The sequence below is a fragment of the Pholis gunnellus genome, assembly GCF_910591455.1.
Source record: "Pholis gunnellus genome assembly, chromosome: 8".
NCBI lineage: Eukaryota > Metazoa > Chordata > Actinopteri > Perciformes > Pholidae > Pholis > Pholis gunnellus.
The window spans coordinates 19,618,009-19,644,661 of NC_136534.1; the positions used below are offsets into that span (position 1 = coordinate 19,618,009).

Genomic DNA, 26,653 nt, shown 5'->3' on the forward strand with positions numbered 1-26,653 from the left:
TAGAAATGATGGTCAAGACCACTTAAGTAAGATCCAATTTGTAATATACTAGAATAATCCTTCAATTTAACAGAAGAAAGAACGCTTCATCCACATTGAGGTAAAAAGCAAAGCCCATCTCTGAGACCCGTCTTTGAGAAACATCAGCAGGGTCATGAATTCATGTAGACTTTGCATTCACCGTGAGGCGGTTAGCAGTCACGTGTGCATATAATGTCGCGCATATATTCAAACCACTGCCTTACTGATGGCAGTAACATCAGGCGAGGTGTTTGTTATATCAGCCTAACACATAAACCCACACACGCGAGGGACAACAGATGCATACTGGGCAAATGATGCACTGTTTTGTGTGATTGTGCTGTTGGTCCTCTCGTGTGGGTGGGTGACCAAATCGTGTAGCTGTTCAACAGTGCCAGGGACGGTCAAGTGTGAGCGTGTGTGTGTGTGTGTGTGTGTGTGTGTGTGTGTGTGTGTGTGTGTGTGTGTGTGTGTGTGTGTGTGTGTGTGTGTGTGTGTGTGTGTGTGTGTGTGTTACAGAATATACCTCTATTTGTGTGTATGCTGAGGGCTGAAATGAAGGTGGGCTGTTATCATCTCCCATTGCCGTCCTCCCTCCATCCATTCCACCTCTCAGTGGTAGGTCCATGTAAGTTGCAGCCACATAATTTTCACGAGGGTCGGATGGCAGCGTTTTCCTCCCCCTACATCCACCCTCCCTCCCTCCCTGCCTCCCTCTCTCTATCCATCCACCACCCCTGGCCATTCTCTGCACTTCACAACCGGGTGAGCAAAGCGGCTACCTACCTGGCTCCGTGATTGACTGCAGTGCTGCTGAGCGCGCCTCACTGTATCTGTGCCGTGTTTATTGCTTCTTTCACCTTCGCCGTAATTGAGTCCCTTCCCCATGTGAAATATATGCACCGTCAGACGGGCGGATGTGTGTGTGTGGAAGGAATCTGTCAGGGGTGTGTGTGGAAGCTGGGAGTTGACTGACAGACTACATAACTCAATTCAGAAACTCTGAGGGAATCTGATGGCTGTTTTCTTGCGTGTGTGTGTGTGTGTGTGTGTGTGTGTGTGTGTGTGTGTGTGTGTGTGTGTGTGTGTGTGGCTATCTGACAAACAGTGTCACCTGAATATATGCGGAAGCACATTGGGGCTCCTATATACAGTATACCTCCTAGCTGGAATTTTACAGATGAGAACCTGGCATATCTCTTAAAGGAAGGTGCGTTTAGGTGTCTGTATTGAATTTGGGAACAAATTCACAAACTATTTAAACATATATCTCCCTAAGAGCACCTGCTCGCTTACGCACAATTTAGGCTGAGGCTGAGCCAGTCAGGAGTGTGTTTGGCATGACAAAAACGCCAGGACAATGATGCATGTGTATGTGCCTGCATGTGAGGGCAGAATACTACTCAGTCTCTTTCAAAAACACACCTACACAACAGCACACACAACTGTATGTGCCAACATGCCAAGAACAGGCCAAGATGAAACGGTAAATTGCGGCATAGGTATGATGGATAAGTGAGATAAAGTGCCACAGAGGTGAAGGGCAAGAGATGGGAGAAGTAGAGGAGGAAGGAGGAGAGTGATGAAGTGCGTGTTTGTGTGTGAATGATGGCCTGATCAAAAGGGATTGGTAGGAAGAAGATGAGCGAATTAAATATGAACGAGCTAAACTCTGCTTTGCTGCAAATAATAGAGAAAACATAGTTATGCACAGGCTTCGGGGGGAATATAAGGAGTGAGAGGGGGTGAGGGGGAGATAGACAGATAGGGTTGGTTAAAAACAGTGATGGAAGCAAGAGAAGCTGGGTGGGAGATGAATGGAGATGGTTGGGGGGGGACTACACGGTCTCTGAAGTGCACATACAGTGAAAATAAGCCTACACCTCCAGAATATTGCGGTGCAGCATAGAAGTAAAATGCACAGTTCAGCAAGCCCAGAGCAACGGAAAGAGGGAAAGAAGGTAAATCTGGAGGTACGGGGGAAAAGAAGAAAAGAAAAAGGGGGGGGGGGGGGGTCAATTGTCTATAAAAAGAAAACCGAAAGTTAAGAGTAAAGCAAGGAAGTGCAAGTGAAACTTATTCTGAGGAACAAGAACAGCGGCAGGAGAAGTTGCTGGGAATAAACAGAAATATTATTGGAAATGAATCAATACGCCGTATGTAAATAGCATGAGAGCGCGAGGAAAATGAAGAGCCAGACAGAAGGCGAAAAAAAAAACATTTTGTATATGCAAATGAGAAGGGGAAAGCAGAAGCACAGGCGTTCAAGCTGGCCACCTGGGCCCCGTCAATCCTCCATCCCTCCCTCCCGCCCTCTCTCCGTTTCCCTTCCTCTCACTGTCTACCTCTCCACACCTGGCCCTGGCATCCCAATCGCCTACGGCTACAGTATAAGAGGTAGAGGAAGAGGAGGCAGGAGCGGGGCACAAACAGCAGGGAGGCAGGAGAGACTGTTAGCCAAAAGATCCATCAACGAGCGATCCTGGCAGCGAATATACCTCCCCACACCTTCACCAAAATCTGTCTTTCAAAATATCATTAAGTCTCCCTCTCCTTGCAAACCCCCAGTAACAGTTGGAGCTGACTCATGCGGACTCATGCACCTGGAGCACATAAGCGCAGGGTGTGCACGGGCATTGGCATTTAAGTACCAACAAGGTTGGACGTAGAAAAGACAGGCACACACAGAGGGGGATAGAAGTGGGAGGGGGGATAAAAAAGATTTTTGGGTGATCATGGTGAGAACAAACAAAAAGATACTAAGTCACCGCTGAGTCGCTTGAACATGCTTCACGCTGCGGGAGGATCGGGAGGGAGGGAACAGAGATGAGGGAGGGGTTGAGGGGGAAAAAGACAGACAGAGGGAAGAAGAAAAAAACCAGCCCAGTGAGCAAGAATACATTTTTATGCTACAAAAAACAAAAACACCATCTAAAACCACCATCTATGTGCATTTGTGAATACGTTTGTCCCCATGTCCCTCTGTTTATCCAGGGTTAGCTCATGAAAAGGATGCCAGAGAGGAAACATGGCATTTAAAAAGGCACAGAGCGTCAAGACACAACACGCTGCAGTAAATAAGTTTGGAAACACCAAAAGGTCTCTCCAGTCTCCCGAGTGCAGTGTAATGTTTCTATTCATGCATATGCAAATGTGTGTGTCTGTGTGAGAGTGTGCCAAACTGCCAACCTGCTTGGCCGCAGATTTGCGCACACTTCCGTAACTCGGCCAGAGATTTATATACAAGTCATCATTTGGGATCAACCTGCTTTTTAATAACCTATGGTTTATGTTCGTTTTTAATTTTTCCCATAAGCTCGTAAATCTATTTCCCCACAGCACAATTCAAATTCATCGCCATGGTAAATAAGCATCTGTTATAATTGCGTATATAAGTAGTTTGCGCTGTCACAAAACTTTTTCTCTCCCAATGCGGTCCTGGTTTTGAGTGAATTGCTTTTGAAGCATCACTTATTTATGTGATGATAAATGTATGATAATGTTAATGGCATTACAATTGATCCGTACTACTTATCTAAGGTTTATGATTGTGAACCTAAAAGCCAATTAAGAAATTAAGGACACATTTTGCTGATATGCAACTTCACTTACTGCACAGATGACAGATTAATCTGTTATTTAATCACCTCGACCATAACTTGCTGATTCAAATACGAGACAATTTTCAATGCATTTTTTATTAATTATCTTTTCTTTTTTTTTTCTAATGTTCATTTTATTCAAATTAATATTGACATAGTGATTAGAAGGTCAGCATAATTGAGTGCAACCTTAGTACCACAATGTTATTTTAGTATTTGCATTCTATAAAACATATGAACATTGGTGTTGTCTATCAGGAAGAATTGAGTTTTTGTTGAAATTGATCTTTCGATACTTACTCCATCTTGTAAAAATCTTTTATCTGAGTTGATGAAACTTTCAATTATCCAAGAAAGTTGTCCAAAATGTCTAATTATGCTTTGCTCCACATTTGGCAGCCTTATCTAACCAACAGTGACACATTAACAGATATGGGCAAAGTCTCCTCTGTTATCTCAGTTGACCGAATCCTGACATTGATAAATTAATTTCTGCAGACTCACACTTCCTCTTACAATCTTCCCTCAGATTGTTGAGCCTTCATCTTTGTTGGCAGCCTCAATTTCCTGCCTTACAAAGGATACATCAAGCTGTGCTTCAGAGTACCTTGACGTAACCACATCCATGCAATGGAGTGATGCCTTGCACTTGCATTCATGACGTATGTCGTTTTACGCTTTTGACGCTGAATGAAAGTAGATACATTTTAGACCCTTACGTGAAATGCATATTTATTGTAATGGCAGGAAAAACATATTTTAAAAAAAAAGGAAAATTATCATTTTGGATCATAAATAGAGGAAGCTGGAAGCTCGGTGATTAATACAGCGGACACAGTTGCTCGGATAAATGTTACTTAGGACAGGTGGCCGCCATCTTGGCTCTTTGGAAGAGAAAGAAATCATCAGGATTGAAAGAACATTCCCCCACAGCTTTCTTTGATTAATTCCTCTTGCAACAAAGTATGTTACGGCTCATGCAGTCGAGAGGCGACGGTGTCGTGCTGTGGCTCTCCAAATTGTAAGATCTATATTGCAGACACAAAAAAAAAAAAAACACATGCTGTCCGTGGCTACAGAGTCCACATAAGAGAACAATTACTTTGGTAGCGACCACAGAACCCCACTGGCCTCTGCAAGCTGCTTCACAGCTCAGTTTAGCAGTATGGCCCCAGCGGGTGGCGGTTGCTACGAACCACCGTTTCTCCGCAACTGTGCCCAAACGCCCAAGGCCTGTGTCAAGCTCATTCAGTATCACAGACTCTACGGCTGTTCCACTGCTCCACTGCAATGGCCAGGAAAGGAGAGGCACGGCACTTCTGGAGTCCACGATAACATTATTCAGCCGACAGATGGACACGGAGATAGGAACGCGTCTGTGGACACGAGTCAAAGCACCGCCCCAGTCTGCTGCTGCACTTTATGGGAGGTGGAGGGTAGAGGGGTTTACCTGTTAACAGCCATAAGGTGAATCAGCCGTCGTGCACTTAAAAACGCACAGGAGAAAATGAATCCTGGTAGAGAATCGGCCAGAGCTTTCTTCAAGGTCGTTGGTGCTTTGCCACTTTTTTTTTAAGTGGCCTTGCCAACTGTAACAACCTCAGAAGAAACAATCGTAGCGCTAATCTAATTTGGCCCGGCTTCGGTGCAGGAGTCTGCATAGCCTCACTTTTGTTTTGCCCTGCTGAAAGAAAGCGCATGAATTGATGACCTTATGAATCTCAAAAGAGCCCGGCAAATGATTGCGGTAAATCTCGCCCCAGCACATTAATGCATGACCGCAGGCTCATTCCCCTCATTTCTTTTTTTTTTTTCCTTTCTCCTTTCTTTGTCCATCTCTCTCCTTCCTACAAGCGCTTTGGGATCTTTGAGAGCGGCCAATTTCTCGAGGATTGTTTTCATGTGCTGCTAATTAATTGCCTATAATTAGTGGTTGTTTAAGGTTTGCTAATGAAGTGGCTCAAAACGTACCACTCCTGATGTTGTCTCGGGCCTGAGAAAGAGATGAAGAATAGTCAAATAGAGGCAAGCGGCAGAGAGCGTAGGGTTGTGTCTGGGAAGTATTGTGAAGGCTGCAGTCGATTTCTTTCTTTTTTTCTCCAGTGGCTGTGTCAACAATCACTTGGCATGCGTCCAGAATGGAGTCGGCCAATCGGAGTTTGATCTATTGGCAGCTGCTGTTATCACTTGCTTTTCTGTGAGTGATAGCATTTGGTTTTTAAAGTGCATACAGTGAGGGGGAATGTGTGCTTTTCTGTGACATTTGGGAAGATAATCTGTGATCGTCTTTAGCTTACTAAATGCATTTTTCTTTTTTAAGACCACGTCCCTATTTTCTCCCAACTTCAAACGTTATTTAGAAAATGCTTCAAACACTCGTTAGTATGATCTAATGAGTTCTGATAATACTTGAATCATAATAGAGAAACAAACTGTTCTAACTAAAGGTTTCTGTAAATGACGTTGCTACTTAATCTATGTCGGTCGTGATCATAGATCAAATGAATTCGCCACCCGTGGGAGAGACATTTTGAGAGTTCTCCGAGATAGAAACCTCATCTGAGACCTCTTCAGCATTGTTGCGTCCGCCTTTTGAAAATCTCCATCTGATTTCCCAGTAGATAGTGAGCACTGTTTTGACTGGCAATTCTCAGCGTCCGACAATCTTATCAAAGCCAACCTATTAATGCCGATGATATGAAGGATTCTAAATGGCAGACAGATGAATAGCCCTGTGCATGTGTGGGTGTTTAATTCTCCCAACCGAAGCAAATGTGAAGCTTCTCCGAAAGTGGGAGGACTGGCCATGAGCTGCTGGCGAACAATTTCAAGACTCGTTTGGTTGTGTGCTTGTGTGTGCGCGCGCGTGCGTGTGTGTGTGTATGCCGTGACCTCATCGATCATGACACCTTGTCTCTCTGGTGTGGTCACCTACACAGTGCTTGCCCTCTCTGTCTTTATTTTTGTATATCACCATCCATCTCTCTGTCTCCCCCTCCTCCTCCTCCTCCTCCTCTTCTTCTTCCTCCTCACCCGCCATCCTCTTCTCACACCAGCACCCTGTACTTTTCTGCTTTGGTCCCACGTTCTTAATATCACCCTTCCCTCCTTCCTTATTTTTTTGTCCTTCTAAATCCTTCATTTGGCACAGCAGGAGTCGCACACTCTGTCGCTCCCTTGTCTTTCTTTCTTTTTTAACACCCTCCCATTTCAGAGCTGAAATCCTGCAATCATTCACTTGTTTGTTGGACTCCTTTCTGCATGACTCTCCGCTGTGCTCCTCCCTGCTTCATTGGTCTGTGACGCATGCCTGTGGCGCTCCCTTCCTTCTCCTTGCTCCCGTCCTACGCTCTTTTATACACTGTGCAGCCAGCCATCTCTCCCTCTCTCCCCCACTCTGTTTCACTCTACTTCTCCGACCCCATCAGTCCCTTGGTGCCCCGGCTAAGCCTGGTCACTCTTCATCAGCTATAGCCTCCACTGGACACAGAGACTTCCCAAGGGTAAAGGGAAACGGGGTCTTGTTGGCAACCTCCGTGCCCGGCCTTGACAGTTTCACCTGAGTTTAAGTCCTTAACTGATCCTCCTTAGCCCTGGACGAGCACCTCATTATCAGCCTTCCCCCTGCTCTTGTCTCAACATCAAGTCTTCCAGATGGGATGTGTATAAGCCTCCACACCAGCAGTCTCCAGCTCTTCAATTTTAGGCACTTGCCCTTTTCAGCTCAATCAGCCTCTCTCGTCCAATCCGCCGCAGAGCCTGAGTGAGGATGATCACCTTGGTTACCGGCGCTACTGGAGGCTGTTGTCGGGCCAAGTTAGCTCGTGGCCCTGCGGGAGCTTCAGAGACAGGTGTCACTGCAACAGGGGAGGGTGTTAAACAAGCCTAGGGCCAAGCAGGAGGTATAAACGTTTACTCTTAGTCATGGAGACTGTGTCACCAATAGCGAGGAATGCTCACCCCATGGCGTTAAGTGTTTTCATGGTTTTTCAGACTCCGGATCCCCTTTTTCTCCCTCCATCTCTGTTTCCCCGACAGCATTCAACTATGACCAACTTAAAACACCTTGTACACCCAGCAGAAAGAATACATAGCAACTGCCTTTTGTATTTGGTGCCAAGAAGCAGTGCGGAGGGAGTCGCTGTTTACTGATTTCACACTCCCCTGGCAAAGACAAATATACAGCGAGAGGGGTCAGTGGCTGGAGAAAAGCTGCTGCCTCAGGGGACATCAGGTCACAGCATGGAAAGCTGCACCCGAGGGGGGGGGGGGGGGGGGGGGTTCGCTTTTATACCGAGCCAATCAGATCAGATGAGAGTTTTAAAAAGCGCTGGATTGATTGGCAGGCTTCTGATGCCAGCAAATGGACGAGACGTCCTTGGCATGCGACACAGCATTTAAAAACTTCAGCGACAAAGTTGGTGAAACGCCAGTTGCTCTCAGAGAGCGACACGTAAGGACGACATAGATCACCATTATGATAATCACAAGCGCCACTGTCTGGGGAATAGTAATGGGAAGGAGATGAGGTGGCAGCTATAAAGAGTGTTTCTACATTAGCGCTGGGCTGATTAGATTGACAGAAAGTTTCACTAATGGGACAATTAAACAAATGGTCAAATGAGATATAAGGCTTCAATTACCAATTGTGTGTGTTTGTGTGCCCCTTTCAATCATTGTGCCTGATGCATTCTGTTTGTACATGAACCCCCTCGGTGAGGACAAAACACGGACAGAAACCAGTAAACAGGATGTGTCCTTGCAGTGGAAACAAAATGATTTGTCGCGTCTTCTTTCCCTTTACTTCCATCTCAGTGGATGTAAAAATAAAATGCTCTCTGGACCTATAATGCTGGAGGGAGTTATTGAGATGCAATCATTGCGTGAAACAACAGCAGTTCAAAACAAGGAGTTATAGATCGCATTGAGGACTAGGAGGCGGATTAGGAGATAATTACTGTAAAATACATCACCTGCACTAAACGGTGAGCCTAGGAACTTCTTCTGCTTCTGAGTAATGGACCCATAAAAGCCCAGGGGAGAATAAAAACAGCCCACACTAAGCTCCGTAACTCTCTCAGTCATGACTTGCCCAAAGAGCGACACAGTCCAAATTGTTTATGGAGCTTATGTGTGAGCAGTTGCTCAGCTGAGATAGTGGGCCACCCTGTCAGGACCCTTTAAGACTGCATCGGTTGATCAAACTGGGCCGTGCACGACAGCGGCAGCGTATTAAAAAAAAGGCTAATTTCAGCTTCTCTTGTGTAGACGGGAATGCCAGCACCGTCTGCCAAGTTCAGCTTGTCCAATTATTTAGACCTACAAAAGACAGGGAATCAGGAATGGAAGACTGAAATCTGATTGTGCGCTGAGCTCAAATTTACACCGTGAACCGGCAGATGGCAGGGCAGAGAGCAAGGAAGGGCGGTCTCGCTCTTTTTAATTAAACTGTCGACAAGTTTATTTTATTTTGGGGGGTGAATTATCCTCCGAGGGTCGGATCAAAGGATAAACCTTGGCTCACTGTGACGACTTTCTCAGTGCATTAGAGAACAAAGAAAGGCGCTGAAACAGCAAGCACTGTGCAATGTGGAAGAAAGTAAATAGGCAACCTTAACTCCGACACGACGCAAACTGCGTCTGACAAGCATCTAAAACTACAACCGCTCGGGCAAACTCTGGCATTAGCGATCCTATTCTGATGTTCAAAGGAAACTCGAATGCACTACGTAAGCGGTCTGTATAGGCAAGGTCTATATTATGTGTATGTGCACACGTGTGTTTCTACACCTATGTGTGTGTAAAGCGCGTCCCTATTTTTTGTTTCTGTGTGTACAGCATTTCCCTTGATGTTAGTGTTTACACGCCAGGCCTCTCTTCTGTGACTCACAGCGACATTGATTTATGCATGGCCTCTGTGTGTGTGTGTGTGTGTGTGTGTGGGTTCCTGCACACATATACCTGCTATAATTGGTATTCAAATCTCCTCCCACAAGTACGTCCAACTGCTGCCGTTTTTCAACCGCCAAAGAACCCCAGCCAAGGTCCAAACAGCCTGATGAGGAACAAGCTCAAAACGGATGGCTCCCATTGCCCAGATTGGAATAAACAAATGGAGGTGATTGAATGCACACGACGATAAGGCAGGTGGTAATGGAGGCATGGGAGAGGAATAGGGAGGAGGAAGAATGGACGTGATGGAGGAATGTGGGGTATAGCGATTAAGGGTAGGCAAGCAGCCAGCAGAGGTGGAGTTAACAGCATTTGTTACTGTACGTGGGGTTTCGGCTTGGCCCACAGCTGCTGTGGATCAGCCACCCCCACAAAGCCATGCACCAAGCGCACAAACACACAGCACTGACTCTGTGCGCAAGTGATTGTGTGTGGGGGTGTGTGTGTGTGTGTGTGTGTGTGTGTGTGTGTGTGTGTCCCGCAGGCCTGCCCGTCAGACACACTGTGAAGTCTTTCTGCCTTTCTTCTCCCCACTCTTCCTCTCCTGCCTTTCTCGCTCCATCCATCTTCCCATCCCTCTGTCTCTCCTTCGTTCTTTAAAGGAGGGCCAAGTCTCCCAGCCTCGCCATCTTCACAGCACCCTCGCAATCTATCTGTCATCCGTCTATCTGCCCAATCAATCTGTCCATCTCTATCCTGGCATAATAACAACCCCCATCGCCTCCCCCCCCCCCCCCCCCCCCCCCTTCTACAAGATTAGTTTTGTCAGTTTCCTCTGTGGAAGAGAAATTATCAAGACGTACTGATTTGTTATCGGAAATACAGTTTTTTGTAACACGTGCATATGTGGGGTGTTCAGAAACAGTCTCTCTACACTTCCTTCTCTCCCTCCTTCCTCCATCCACCCGCCTGCCTGCCTGCCTGTAACACCCCCCTCCACCCCCACTGCCCCGTCTCTCCCGGGCCCCTGTCAGTTGCTAGATTAATGACAGTGATCAGTGAGCTGCCCCCAGCAGAGGTTGCCTGCAGCTCAGGCAAAACCCAGCACTGTAAGCAGCGCGCACACACACACACACACACATACACAAACATGAAGCACATTTACATGCAGGACACATGGATGTTCATAGATGGATGACCAGACACACACACACACACACACACACAGCTCTCACACAGTACTCCAGTTAGACTGACATAAGAACGCCTACGCAATTATGCATACAATCAACCCTCCACTGCTACAGGAGCAGACATACAAATGGATCCACACGAATGTACAAAAAAAAGGGGGGGGGCGGGGGTGAATCAATAGCAGGCCATGGTGAGGTTGGTATGGTTGCAGACATGGCTATGGAGCTATGGAGTGCTGCTGCCTGTGTAAAAAGAGACATCATCACAACGGCACAGCACAGGTCTGACTGTGACAATGCGACCTAGCACTTAACCCTTTCACTGCCCCGGGACAACGTAAACAAAAGCCCCATAGAGCACAACGACCGCAGGACACACATCATTGAGACAACACAGTGTGCTCTTCCTCGTTGCCATTCCTGCTCCGTCAGGGTTACTGACGTTTTTGGTGGACTGTAATAAGGTCCGTTGTGAGACTGTTATTTTTACAATACCCAAGCAGATGGCACAAAATACCATGAGGCTAAAGTTGCTCAGAGTCATGATTGAGCCAAATCCAAATCCCTATTTTTGCAGCAGATGCACTTGTTATAGGGTAGTGACCATGAAATCTATTGTGCCCATAAGGGAGCAATGCAGGACTATCCCAGACTGAGAGGTTCCAGTGGGGAGAGTAAACACAACGAAAGGCACCGCAGGTGCCATTACAAGGCTTTGCAATTGATTGTTCGATGTTATTGTATCTGATAAGGTGAGGTCTCAAAGGTCCTTTCAGTCGCTCACACTACTGCAGAATATAAACCGCTGGGTCTGGTGTGTGCCACACGTCTGGTCCACTGCGGGCATTTGTTATGAGCTCTCATCATGTTCCTGTCAGAATATTCAATCGGAGCTCTCTACGTGAATGGCTGTACGCACGTATGTCTCCCGGGGATCCGGTCCCAGCTCCCACACAATAACTCCCAAACACGGTCTGACCAGGGGAAAACAAAATAATCATAAATGCCTTGACGCACGCGGGTCAACAGAGCATGGGATGATTTCACAAAATATTTCTGTGTGGGCAAAAAAGTGTCCGCTTTCCTGCACCCTTTCACTTTTGTTTTCATTCTGAGGTCTTTTGGGGGCTTTTCAGCCAAACAGTTTCCATAAGTGGTCATCACAATGACTCATACCCAAATAGAAATACGCACGTACCATAGACTTGCGCAATGGGCTTTGATTCTAATCACACTGTGGTGATTACCAACAGTAGTCCGCAGGACGATTGTAAACTGGAATAACTGCACGTGTTTTGTCCTGCGGGGAGCGCCTCCTTCCCTTCTCCCCGACCTGACGAGTCGGAATAAACTCGGCACATTTTCAAGCTTCTTTTCAGAAGACTTAGGCAAACTTGCGCGGAAAAGCCACAACACATCGAGGCGGCTTACCACTCTTCTCAATTCGCATCACACTCATTCACTCCCTCTCTCGTTCCGAGTCTTACCGGTGCGCACCAGGCAGGCGACGGTGATGATGGTGAGAGGGACGCAGTAGTTCCACACGGTCGAGAAAGCCATCGTTGTCGCTGATATTCCCCTCTGATCTCTTCCTCGGTATTCCTCTTCCTTGGAGAAATCAGAGTGACATGAACCCGCAGGTTCACTCTCCGACAGCGCCTTCAGCGTCTCTGTGTGTGAGTGAGTGTGTGAGTGCGCGCGAGCGCGTGCAGACCGCGTGAACGAGTGTGTGCGTGTGTGTGTGTGTGTTTTGTCAAGCGCTCAGTACGTGTAGTGGCAGGTCTTTACATAGTAATGCTCCTTCTCTCTCACACACACACACACACTTTCTCTCCCTCGGAATGCCTGGATGTGGCGGCTCGGCCGGTTTTTCTTGGTTACTTTGCCTTGTAAATATATTTAAAAGCTGCCAATAGGGCGGGCCTGTGTGCGTGTTTCCGACCAATTGCAGAGAGCCGGAGCAGGTGGAGGGGTGTGCGGAGGAGAAAGAGGGGCTGGGCTTTCAGATGAAATCGGCTCTGGGCCTGCAGGGGATGGGGAGGAAGACGGGATGCGTAGTCCAATTAATTGAAATCAATTCGCCCTAAATGTGATTGATAACCAACATTAATTTCCCGACGCAAATAACCAATTTATTTCATATTCAGTTCCACGGAACCGAAAATGATCAGTGTTCCACAATGATAAATATGACGACAATAAACCAGATGTTTACTGTTTGAAGAGACAATAATGTTGCAGGCGTCAGTCTATTGTGAAGTCAACTGCAATGGCATTGCGCAGATTAATCAGCACATGTATCATGTAGTCGGTATTTTTCAAACTGGACCCTATTTGTCTATGTTTTTGTACGAAACACTTTTTTGCAAATGGACAAGTGTTGAGGGATAGCTGTTTCCCTGTCGATACGTGCTTCCCTTACTTACACCTGAACAAACCCGTATCCCTGACCACCGAGGGGGGCGCTGTCATATGGTAAACACTATTCTATGGGGGAACAGTTTTTAATAGAACACTGCAAGCCGCAAAGCATTTCGTCCACTAAAAGTGCTTACTTTGCCACAGACAGGCTGAGATTGTTATTATCTGACAACACAATGGAAAGGATCCCACAGAGAAATAAAACCCTTTTCCAAACCTGTCCCTTGTTGTGTTTGTTATTGTGTCAAGGAGCAGTCTTGTTGTGAAATCTGATTATCTGGGTAGATGGTCCCACTCTTTACAGCATTGTTCCACCGTGGGCCTCATATTGGGTCACAGCACCCACAGGAACATCACCAGTCTCCCGAGCTTCCCGGCCCTGTAGCAGCTGGTTCACCCTCCTCTGCCTGTTGCAAAACCCTCTTCCTTTTGCTCTTCATCCACATACTCTGGCGCACACAGCATCTAACGCAACAAGAGGGGATCTACCCAGATGTTGTCAAACATCATACCGGGGTGGCACCATGGGGGCCCACGCGTTTCAACCGTTGTCTTCCCGCGAAACGTCACCTCGCGAGATTTTAAGAAGGAGCACTTTTAGGGGACGTAAATTGACGGTGGGTGTTGCCTCAATTTAATTACGGTGCAGCCTGAGGGCAGCTTCTGTCTGCAGCACTCTACCTCAATACAGGATCAACTACAGAAACTGTTGTCCCTACTAGTAAGTTAACTCATCAATATGGGGACACACGGTGAGAATCATTCATTCCTGCCTTATCTATATTTATTGTAAACATATAGTCTTTTAATACAATCCACCATTTTTGCTAACATAACGAGAATAAAGAATAAACAATTATTGATTGATTGATTGATTGATTGAAATTCCGACGTTATCCTTTAAGGCAGGAATGGGGGCAAACTGAATTGTTTTCTGTAAGAATAACTGCATTTATTAATGATTATTTACCTATGAGGCGGAGGAAAGGTTATTGACTCACTGCCAAATTACAATATGTGCAGCTGTCTTCATGTGTCTTGAGATTAGGGGGCATTATATTGCAGAAGCTGCTTTGTCTCCAAAGTACGCATATGACTCATCAAGGAGAGCAAGGGAGGGACCTGAGAGCATTCGGTTAAATCACCGTTTCGCAATGACGGTAATGGCCCGGAACAAAAACTTGAGCCCCGGACGAACCAGAGTTTCTCCTCATCTGTAGTCAGGGCCTATTAGGTCCCTCTAAATACGCTCTTTAACTTTGCCCTCGTGCTGTGGCCACAGTTTGCCCATGATTGTGTTTTCCAGTCAGAGCGCACTGCTCCATTATGAAAATTGTTTCGCTTTCCACATCTCTTTTTTTTCTTCCCTGCTAATCTAGTGTTGTGCCATGGGTTTGAAGCCACCCAGGCGTTTAAAACTATCTTTGGCGCCCCCTTTAGGTAACTTTGGAGATAGCATGTCATGGGTTTCAAATCTGTTTAGGCCACTCTCTCATCTAACACGAATCCTGACACTTCGGTCAGTTTGGTTTCAAACAGGCAGTAAAGCATCAAAGCTGTCTATTAGCATTACTATAAATATTCCTACCCTTGACTTCCATGAGGTTGCTTTGAACTCTCGGCTCACATCTGACCTCTTTTGCGTAGATCTGTGTGAAATCTTTAAGTCTCTGCTTCAGGCTCTCTCGCTCTCTCTCCCCCCACTCTGTGAATTTCTTTCTCGACACAAGCTATAACCTTGTTTTGGCGAAGATAGTGTCTGCCCAACTTATTCCCCCAATTCCCATCCCATCCCATCCCATTTTTCCCTGTCAGCCTCTCCACGAGTGTTTGTTCCCCAGTTGGCAGGGAGTCGGTGGCAGGCAGCTCCCCCCAAACCCCCCCCGCACCAGATGGGGCATTGTCAGGAAGTAATGAGGGGAAAACACCTGCTTCTCCGGCGAACTCCACTCCTTCATTTTCAGCCATTTGACACAACATATGCAGGATGCACATACAAAACCAAGTGACCGTGGCGAGAACAGCAGTGGGCGATGGCTACAAATATCTGTCACTTTGTTGCATTAGTCAGCGAGGTGACATGTCTGGTATAATTCACCTTTACTTGTAGTGTACCGAGGGGCCGTCGGGTCATTTGCCTACCTGATTAATTGACACTGGTGTTGCCATGTCACAGATCTGCATCCTGCCTGGACTTTACGCTAATATTTTTGGCCGCTCTCTGTATTCTCTGCACAGATCCCGCCCTAAGCCATTGTCCGGTGGTTTATCCTCGAGGCACTATCAAGGTCAAAATGTCTCTGTAAACTACACTTCTCTCCCTCCCAACCAGAACCTTGTACCTCTGGGACAGCTCCACTGTGTGAAATTCCTGATACATAATCTTGTCTTTTCTGGCCAACCAGTTGAAGCCCCAGGACCTAAGCCCACCAGGGAGCACACAGCGCTGCACACAGCGCTTCACTCATGACTGACTCAAAGGCCAAAGCGAGATGGTGCTCGCTGGCATTTCACAAGCAGGAGGGCATTTTTAAATGTACAACATTGTATTTTTTCCAAACAGAGCGGGAAGTCTGTTTTGGTTAATAAAAAAAAACGCCCCATCTGTTTTCCTCTTTATTCCTGGGCTTGTTGAAGACATAAAATCAGCAGAAGTTTGTGGAGTTGGAAAAAGAAAAACAAGGAGTCCGTAAAAATTCCTGACAAAGAGTGGCTGCAGCAGAGCCGAGTTGTAGGGGGGCCTTGAATAATCAGTTTAATAACATTATCCTGGCTGTGCTCTGTGGCGCATGCACCCGTTAATGGAGTGTCATTGTTAAACTGCCGCTTCGCCTATTATTAACGACGGCCTACGGTCAACCACACACCGATAATAAAACCACATAAAGCCCAACATAACTTCAACAGACAAGCGTAATGAAATTCTTTGCGTTATGAGCACGGTTATGGTAATAAGCGATGGTGCTATGGCACAGCATTAAGGGTTACAAGGCAACAGAGGAGAAAATTAAAAAGATGAAGTTGTAGTCCATGATGGTTACTTTGGCGGGGAGTCGGAATAGGCTAAATCTAGTTCATATTGAGGTAGAACTACTGGAGGCTAACCCTGCCTATTCTTATAATGGATGGGCAAAGTTTTAAAGTTACCTGACTTTACTACTTTTCTCACTGTGTTGAAGTGTGAGTTTTTAGTTCATGAGTATGTTTGTTAGCTGAACTGGCTGAGAATGGGTTTGTGCCTGCAGGCGGATTGGGAGAAACACAAGCATGCACAGGCACAGTACTTTGAGTAAAGGTCACTGCTTCAGAGTAAGGGCTTACACACTGAAAGGAAAGGTTGGTAAACAAACTGATGCAAGCTTGAGATGGCATTGGATGGAGAAGATGTTCGGCCAAGCGAGCATGAAGCTTTCACCACGTTGTCAATACTCGTCAACCTCTTTTGTAACGCTAAAATGGAACAAAATCAATGGCACACACAGGCGGACAGCAAATAATATTTTCTGAGAGCCATTTAATATCAAAGAAATCCAGAGTACAGTAATAAAATAGTTGAGTGCGATGTGCCTGAGAGCTGTCACAGTAAAAAGATTATTATAACCTTCTCACAGAAGCTGCTTCCTGCTTTGGAAAAAGAGGTTGCAAGGGAAACAAATCAACAGAATAAAAACATGTTCTATCACCCAAATGGCTCATTCATAATACACAGCTGAGCAATTATGTTTGCGACAGAAAAGAGAGAGAATTACATATGGAGTCTTTACAGCTCTTACAGAACACAAGATTAATCCCCCATCATTTCACTAAGAATGGAGCTCACCGTTTTCCACGGTGCAGAATAAATGAAAAGAAAATTGCCCACATGTCCAAGACACACAACTTCAGCCTACACACACACACACAAGCAAAGCAGCAGCCGTGCCTCTAAAGCAATCATTTGCCCTTAAGTTTATATGTTGTTTTTCTCACACAACAGCTTCGCTCTCCCTTCCCTTCAGTCTCCAAATATCCCTCTTTTTGCCCCCTTTCCTCCCCCTCTCCTGCCTCGATGTGACCACCCTGATACCTGCACAACCTCCCTCTTTAAGTATCCTCTCCATGCCATTCCTCATTTTCTGGTCACCCACTCCATCTTCCTTCCCTCTTGCTCCCTCCCCCCCCCCCCCCCCCATCCCCCTCCTCATCCTTCCACCTGCCTGTGCAGTCAAACCAGAGGTTGTTTGTCTGCACAGGTGGAGGGCAGGGACTCCACACTGGCTTTGTAGATGGGCTTCTTCTGAGACCGGTCATCACTGGCGAGAGAAGAGAGAGAGAAGGAAAGACAGAGGAGCATTATTATCAGTATATCGACCTCCCAGTAGGCACTAGAAAATATATAAGTGAGGAAATTATAGACTAGGACCGAGCGATGTAGCCATGATGTGAAAGTCCATTTTTCTCTCTTTAGCTCTCTCGCTCTCTTTATACACACATGCTCATACGGCAGCAAATGCTGCGATTTCTTCTGGGTCACCACAAAGACACAGAGATCATGTATAAAGCATGCACTCATGGAAATTGTGTCCTTTGAAAATTCTTCTTTTCAGCCCATATGGGAAATAAGTTAATAAGGGAAGCAGCATGGGGTCATGGTGCACATTAACATGCTGTCAGCAATAGGTTTAATGGGACTTCGCTACTGCTCTTATCATCGCTGTCGCCTTTATATGTACTTTAAATACTATCACGGAATTGAAGCTGCTGCCATTAGCCCAGGCTCTCCACAAGCAGAAAGTGTGGAGAAACACGTGGGAGAGGAGGGAGCATGAAAGAGATCAAGGACGGGGTCAAGTCGGTCAGAGCAGCTGAGATGGACTTTAATATTCAACACCGATAACGCCTTTCAAAACACATAAAAGCACACAGACACTAGTCTGCACATGTGGGAAAAGGTTTTCTGCAAGATCACTTGGCAATTTATAAGACGCATACACACAATGTGAAGTATACACCAAGGTGCTCATTGGCACATGCGGCAAAATACACACACTGTAACTGTAATGGCCTCGGTTCTATCGCATGAGACAGAATGAAATATTGCAGCAATAACCATAACCGTAATATAAAGTCAAACTGCGGGAGGAGAGACCAAGGCTGAGTTAGGGAAAATAGGAAGGTGAGTGTGGACGGAGCGCAGTAAAAAAAAATAAAAAATCAAACAATCGCGCAGGCGCGCTCGCATTCCCTCGCACTCAGAGGCACTTTATCAGATTACGATTTAAAAGATCAGATCACAAGTAAAGAGAAAGTGAGCAGACACACACACACACACACACACACACACACACACACACATACATACACTCAAACAGTTGTTTCTTACATGGGTCCCTTGCAGGTCTTGGCGTGCTTGGCCCTGCGGCACAGGAATACACTCATGGAGAGGATGAACACCAGGAGAGAGAGGGCCGCTGCCGAGGTCATCAACACGAGACGGCCGTTACTAGACTCATACCAGCGGGCATCCTCTGCGGGACAGATCAGTCAGACATGAAGGCAAACATGCATCATAGAGACTCTGGAAGGAGCAGAACTACAAGTTTTTCCTGCCTCCAGGCAAAGCATCTAAAGGCAACCTTCTGTTTGTTTGTGGAAGAAAAGAGTCTTCTGCCGCTCACCGCACTGATCTTTCAGAAGTCTGCTCTTTGCAATTTTTAAATGTCTAATTATCCCCAACAAAGTAAAAAATGAAGAATTATGGTTCAGAGGATTTGGAGCAGCAACAAACGCATGCTTTGCCTGTTCATACACAGTAGCCGTATTCCATATGTCAAGAGAATTCTTTCTTGGCACCAGGACTGTTTGTTCAAGGTTTGCACTGCTATTGTAGTGCAAATTCAAAGCAACAGCAGTGACATGCAACATTTGCCCGCCATACCCCAACCATTATTCAAGAGATTATTACGTTTTTTAATTACTACATGTGCTTCAGAGAAAATACTGGAGAAACTGTGGAGCGCGGTGACCAATGAGACAATTGAAGAAGTAATGACGTAACTCTACCATAATAAATAACATGCATTGGCTTAATTGCATTTTTAGAGGTTGCATAATTTCAACGAATGAAATTTCAAGGCTTATGAATCTTACTGGGTGATGGTGTTTAAAAACTGCATTGCATTAACACAGTGCAGTCATCCCACCGGTCAATGATAAAGATGATGAAGACAGATGAAGTGCCATAAATTGGATTAGCTATAATGTTGTAATGAAATTAGTCCTCCACTTGAATACAATCATGAGAAATAAGACAGTGTATCATTCATAAAGACAAAGAACAGCCTGCACTCCGTAGACATCACCATGACACACAATGATGCACTGTGTACTTTGTCATGGTGTTAGAAAGACCCATGAGTGCATCTAAATCTCAGAAGACGTTGCAGCATCAGTTGGAATAAGTGACAAAAAATGAAGTAACAAAAAGCCGAAACCTAACCTGCTCCCAAATTTCACTTTCTAACTAATCTGTACGACTGTGTCTCTTCGCTGCGTAGTCGAAAGCAGCTGTGGTGGGCATCAGAGCGCCATCTAGTGGAGGAACCTTAACATATTTCGATCAAAATAAAAATTACATTTTTTGCTAACATACAAATGCTGTTATTTTGACTTACCTTAGTTCATTGGTTATCTTGTTATAGTCCATTTGTGTTTATTTACCTTTTAGTATTAGCCAATCCTCACCTATTTAGTTTTATTAATTCTGTTTTTGTATAATGTCGTTTTGTGTTGTTGAAATTTTCAAATTCAGTAAACGTCAAACTAGAACTCATCATTGTATTGAGCTATTCCGTTTGAATAACCTCCACACCGATCACGACCCATCATCAGGTGGAGACGTGTCAGCTAGCCAACGTTCCCTCGAAACGACAAAGTGATGTTAGACACAACCCGGCGCCAATAACAGCTCCAAAGCAAGTGGTGAAGAAATATGACTCTGACTACATCACATTTGGATTCATAAGCAGTGTGTTTTCTTTTGGTCATTACAGCTGACGGTGACAGAACACTAATTTACATCCCTGTTTATTTCTTTTAATCTTGTATTATTATTTTTGTATTATGGTGATCCTCTGGACATTTTTAACAATCACAAGTGGGCTGTAAGTTACAAAATGTTGAGAAGCCCTTCTCCAGAGTGCACTTATGTTTGACTTGACATTTCTGTCAAAAGAAAAAGAAAATTAAAGGTCAGGTGAAATCACTGCTTCTTTCACTGTTTAAATAATTATCCTTTAATCCTTAAAGTTGGTGCAGTTTAGTCATTGTCATTTATTTATTTAAAATGTATTAATGTCCTCTGGTATCATCTTACCTATTTTCATTTGACATTTTAAAGGTAATTTCATTACGGGCTTCTTTGTCACCTTTTTTTGTGTGAGGTGTTTTCAAAAATGTCCTAACCTCTCTTTACTACAGCATTACAGTCTTTTCTCCACTTTGTATTATCATTCTAGTGTGCAGACAAATTAAACCTTTACCCTGTCGGCTATTTCTTTAGAAATGGAAGGCTTTAAAGGTTGCACACGCACTTTCGCAAAGGAGAACTTCTGCATATGCTCCCGATGACGTAATCACACGCACATACCTGACCTTTTTGGTCACATTTAAGCAGCTGATTGATAAAGGAAGTAGAACACAATGTTTTTTTCTTGTTTTTGCTTAGAGGATGTTGAGAGCGGAATTACCCAGTATTTACAAAGAAAACCCAAACCGTTCTTTAGAAAGAAGAAGCGGGAAACGACCTTTCTACACTCAGCCAGCATGAAGGACAACAGGACTTTTCCAGTTAGATCTATAGTCTTTTCTTACTTGACAGCACAGTGATGCTGATGGTGCGTTTCTTGCTGAGTGACTCCACAGAGGGATGCTCGGCCATGCAAGTGTACTGTCCTTCATCTATCGCGCTGATCTTCCTCAGCGTCAGCGTGGAGGAGGGCAGGATCCAGTCGTCACCCTGAAAGAGAAAGATGGAGACTTAGAAGAGAGCGTAAGAGAGTGCAACAAACAGAAAGCAGGGCAGAAAGTCCCAAAAAAAAAGAAATATTGGCTGGATTATTTGCAGCCCGAACAGAATCGACAAACTCCCACAAATTAAAATTGTGCTGAGCTTAGAGCACAAGAAAGATAGAGAATAGACGATGCTAGTAGGTCGAAAGAGAGATGCAGAGAAACAGAGACTTTCAGACAGACATGAGGAGTGTATTAGAGGGAAAGAGAAAGAAAAGGAAGTAAAAGTGTTGTTTTGGCAGATTTGTGTGTGAGTGATAGAGGGACAGAGAGAGAGAACGAAATAGAACACGAAAGGGAGAAACAGAGAGATTGGCAACGGCGGTGGGGCACAGACAGAAAGACTGCTGGTGCACGGCCACCAGAGAACAGTCCCCAAAGTCCCAAATGAAGTGTATTTACCTGAGTAGTAATCCCAACGAATGAACACACATCGACACAAGTCAATAACCCAGATAACGCCGTCATCCGCAAAGAATGAAGCCACAACAACAGACTGTTAACACAACACGTAATGAGATGGCGAGGGAGCGGGATGAATTGTTGACACAGAAATAGCTGCACTATTATGAGATAGAGCTCGACATGGGAGGAAACAAATAATAGGCCAAACACAAGGATTGGAAAACAAACGAACACAGGGGACGAGGTAAAAAAAAACAAAAAAAAAAAAAAAAAAAAGACATTACACCATGCAAATGATTTGGCTCCTGGGAGCTGCGGCTCCTGCCAAGAAAGTCCATTTCAATTTGAATGGATCTGAATTAAGAGGATTTCCCATAAAGGCCAGGTCTGGCCAAAGCAGCATTTTGTATGCAAATCCACTGGCTTCCTAAGCAGTGGCCGGTTTCTGCCTCTGTCCTGCTGTCATTACCGGGGGCCAATGTGCCCACGGCTGTCTGTCAAAGTGGGCCGTTCTGATGCCGCTTTTTGCCCCATATCCACTCCTGTCATACATATAGTAGGCTCACAAACACAACTACCGAACATTCCGTATCATCTTATCTTTTCCTTTTCTCATTCCTCTTTTCCAAAGGTTTTGTGACTGATGTAAATGGAGTATGAATAGATAGACAGGTGAATCATGAGTGCAGGTGCGCTACAGGATTCCTCCTACAGTGACGGACCTTTCTCTCACGCTGACAATAATTCTTCTTCTTCCTCAAAGTGCTGTAGATTCAACAAATAATGGCCAAAAAAATCAGAATAAACTCATAAGAATATGTGGAGGACAAATAGTATTAGCAGTATAAAATGTCCACTGAATTGGATTTGGACTTGTAAGCCTATTTAAAACCCGGATTAGCAGTGACCCTTTAACAAGCATATTAACCCTGAGCCCACTTATCAAAAAGAATAACAAAAGGGGGAACTTTCCAATTACGTGTGCCTGTTCCCAAAGATATCATCCTGGGTTGCGGAGCTTCATTTTGTGGCTTTCTGATTGGGGAACGGTGATTTTGATTCCATCTAGAAAGTGTAATACCATTTCCTCACCACAAGGGCACAGAGTATCTCCCAGCTCATCAGCGTCTTCTTGCATGCCTATTGTCACTTTGGCATTTTACACACAGATGTCTTAATTTCCCCCGGGTGAGGGTTTCTTAGCTCATCGAATGGTCCAGTTGAATAATTCAATCCTGGTTAACCAAACACTAAAAAAAAAAAAATCATTAGAAATCTATACACATAATTGTTTTCAGGTTGACTGGCTCTTGTCTAGACCTCATTAAACTATTAATCCTCTGTAAGTGGGCAAGCTGCAATCCCCAGCGAGCGGTGGGCCTAAGCCAACCGGTCACTTAAATACAGAGCACTTCTTCAGAAGAGGGGATGGAGAGACGACAGCCGAGAGGGGAAACAAGTGGCTTGAGCAACTCAGGGAGAGAAACGGTGTAAGAGGAGGAGAGAAAATGTGATGAACGGTGTGAGCAAAGCCAAGAGAGAAAGAGGGAACTAGAAAGCCTGTTCTCATTCCTAGGGCGGCAAATACAGACGCTTTTGTAGCGTCCCCTAAGAGTCTGACACCCTCACACGACGCACCCTTTAGCGTCTGTATGAGAATGCAACGCCATTCTTTCAGACGTTTCGAAAAAATGCTCCGGGAGTGTGATGACGCTGTAGTCTAAAGACCATGGGAAATAAGGGACAAGACCGGCGTTTTTTTTTATCCCAAAGAGGAGTTGAGTCATTTTGAAGTAACATTAGTGATGTTTGTGACATTTTTTACTTACTATACGCAGCTACTATAAGCCCAACCATGATGTTTATCCTTTGTTCCTTCGCTTTGTTGCCCGAAACTAAGCAAAGGATTTTGGCAACCCCAGTGTGTTAGAAAGTGATGTCAGTACGGGACGAGTTGGGAGCGTCAGTACGCGACGCACTAGGAATGAGAAATGTGTTGAAAGAAATAAAGAGGTCACATCGACAGTGGAGGGAGGGAGCTGGAGAGGCAATGACAGCTTTCCAAAAGCGTAATGAGGACACTGCCGACGTGCAGAAGGCTTTTCTCACGTCTTTATTCCAGAAGTAGAATGGCTCCTCCGACGAGCTGGCGGAGCACCTCACCACCACATCATCCCCGACTCGCACCTTCAGCTCCTGTGGGACACTCAAGTAGCTGGTGTAGCCTTCCCTCGTCAGTGACAGCTCCCCCATGTCTAAAGCCCAGCGGGAATGAGGAACAACGATCGAGCGTTAATGAAGCGAGAAATTTCTCCAAGAGACGTGACTGAACACATGTTTGCAGTGGTAGCAGCTGCTAAAACACTCGGATCTTTTTAAGTATACAGGCTCAAGTTTGAATGCCTCCCAAAGGTACAGACTGTCTCTCGCGATCAATAATAATGATAATAGGCTTCATCTTATCGAAGTCTTTAGAGAGGCAGTGTTGTGAATAATGGCTCATCTTCCATCTCAATAGATGGCCCACGTCCATCGAGCTCCTGGCTTCTCTCCCCCCGCGTCTCCTTCGGTCCTTTAGTCCGTTCTAATCTTTGCCTCTTATTGATTCCTCCCATGAGGCTGAGGAGCCTATCAAACAGCATTACGGTCGATTTGATGGCCACTGAGAAGATAGAGGACGCTGATAATCTGACTAGCAAGCCATGGATGCCGTTTTATGCAAATATGTATCCCCACACTGAAAGCTTCAAACTTGAGCCCCACCGGGAGAATGCTTCTTTTTTTTGTTGTTTGCCTGGAGTGCAGAGGGGAAAAAAAGAACGAAAATGAAATGTCGTCAACCTATCAGAGCAACACCGTGTTTGCACTGGATCTGTGCTTTTTGCAGTTATTTTGTTGTACACCTCTGCAGCTACATCGCATAGATGTGTCTTGTCTTATTAACTATTAATGTGTTTTTCTATATCTCTGTGAAGAAAGCTGTATCCACAGTGTCTGAAAAATGGTCTCTCCCTCCTGCTGGTAGGAAATTGCAAAACTTCAGACTTTCTTTGTTCCGTCTTCCTCACCTAGACTGTTTACCGGTGTACAGTCACTTTTCTATGCTTCCTTCTTTGTCAATAATTTCAGCATTCTCGGTTATGCCACGCATTTCCTTATTGGAAAGGGAAACTCAGAAGCATGTGTATCTTATTTGCAACTCACAGTTTTACCTATCTTATTGTCTGATTCCTGCAGTAATCTCTTTTCCCTCTGCAGGAGACCGACAATTTGAAAAAAAAAACCCATCTAAGGTTGCTTTGTTTATCAAAAGGGAAATACAGTGTCACAGAGTCATTGTTCCTCAGACATTTTGCAGCAGACAGCTGCTACCCATATCAACCCATGCACTCACACTGCACTTTGAAGTCCAGCAGCGGGGAGGAGATGTACGTCCCGGTCACATTTTCTGCGTCGGACACGCAGCGGTAGGGCCCCTCATAGAACCTTCCAGCGTGGGGGATGGACAGGACTAGACTGTCCGCAGTCCGCTCGATCTGCATCGAATAGAAGCACCAAGATCGCTCCCAAACTGGACGCCAGCGCTGCATGTACTGAAGAAAGAACTTTGATTCAGCTTGACATGGAATTATTTATAAGAATAGAATGACACGACGCTACTGTGAGGAGTATTCTGATGGGTCATGTTTCATGTGTTGCGGTTTTTTTTTTATCAATTCTCCACCGCGTTGGAGTAACACAGCAGTCAGCTGCTCGACGGCGTGATATTTACATAGAGCAGTTGATTTCCCACGTAGGGTGAGTCATAGCAAATTCAGGCCATAAATGTTATGACATGGGTGACAATGTCCAGGGAGCATTCTTTTCTAATGTTCAGTATATGTAAAAACAAAACAGCATAATTAAGTGATTCATCCTTTGTTTCACGTTCGATAATGCAAAGGAATTAAACCCTTGAGCACTCTGGCCTTTCTCATCAGCACTACACTGTTGAAAGCATAGTCAAATAAAAGGTGAGAACTTTTGAAATGTACCCCACTTCTCTCCCTCCCACCCACCCCTTTGTTCCCGGGCTCACCTTGGAGAAGACCTCAAAGTGGACCTGGCTGATGTTGAGTTCAGAGTCTGAGGACAGACACTCCAGCGTGATGCTCTGTCCCTCCAGGACCGGCTGGGTCGGCCCTTTAATGAGCAAAGTGGCTGCATGTGGACAGAGATTACACATGCAGGTTATTGATCACAACATGAGTAGGCAGGGTGCTCGCTGGGGAGCTCGCTGCTGTTCGGGCAACACTTTCAAAACAACCGCTCCCTCTTCCTGACATTTGCTTGTGGCTCCTGTGGGGAAACTGCCAATACTCTCAAAGTCACCGCCACATGACCAGCAACAGGTTCTGCTGCTTTACTGACGCTATAGTTGCAACAGAGGCTATTTGTCTTTCGCTTCAGGCAAGAATTATTGCACGGCACAAACTGTTTCATTATTGTCACACATAAGCTGCGAGTGTTATATAGACAGGTCTCTGTATACAGTATGTATAAATAAAAACGTATTTAACTGTTGTTTTCGTCGTTCCCTTGATAATAACGTCCACATTTCCTGTTTGAGTCTAGGTCTTGTAACCACCAGGGGAAACCCATCAGTGTGACAGAAAAGAAACTTGCGCGTTTCCTCTAGAGGACGTACGCACTCAGAAACAGACAGGCGAGCAGACAAGCAAGCAGGAACACACACAATAACAAAACAGAAACGGAATATATTTATGTGGATGAAAAAAAAAGACCAGAATAACACTTGAAGATTTAACCAATAGCTAAATACAGAGCAGCAATACAATTAAAAGTTTTAAGGTGATCGTAGCTATAAAAGCACATAAGAAAATAAAACAAATATTTACCAGAACTGCCATGAATCAGGGCGAACACTGCAGCAACTAGAAGGACTTTCATGACTGTGGAAACCCAAAAAAACCTTTACAAGTTTAGATAAAGGGTGCGCACTCCTGTCCAGTTTCTACTCTGAAATGAAAGTTTGCTCAGTATATATCCATAACGAGCTGGAGGTGTGGC

At 45.2% G+C, this 26,653-nt stretch overlaps 2 protein-coding genes across 2 annotated transcripts in view; both read right to left on the minus strand.

Moving 5' to 3' along the window:
- Window positions 1–12,583, minus strand: part of cadm4 (cell adhesion molecule 4) — a 143,406-nt gene extending 130,823 nt beyond the window's left edge. The window contains exon 1 of the mRNA XM_079165094.1: window positions 12,196–12,583. Within this exon, the coding sequence (XP_079021220.1) occupies window positions 12,196–12,268 (73 nt within the window). The 5' untranslated portion in view covers window positions 12,269–12,583. The remainder of the gene's footprint in view (window positions 1–12,195) is intronic.
- Window positions 12,584–16,614: 4,031 nt separating this feature from the next.
- Window positions 16,615–26,634, minus strand: LOC306699501 (cell surface glycoprotein MUC18). The gene is made up of 7 exons (XM_079164133.1): window positions 26,482–26,634; window positions 25,662–25,783; window positions 24,978–25,176; window positions 23,693–23,838; window positions 20,981–21,125; window positions 18,492–18,636; window positions 16,615–17,421 (listed from the first exon to the last, which is right to left on the minus strand). The coding sequence occupies exons 1-7, from the start codon at window positions 26,531–26,533 to the stop codon at window positions 17,334–17,336; spliced, it is 897 nt and encodes a 298-aa protein (XP_079020259.1). The 5' UTR covers window positions 26,534–26,634; the 3' UTR covers window positions 16,615–17,333.
- Window positions 26,635–26,653: the final 19 nt, after the last annotated feature.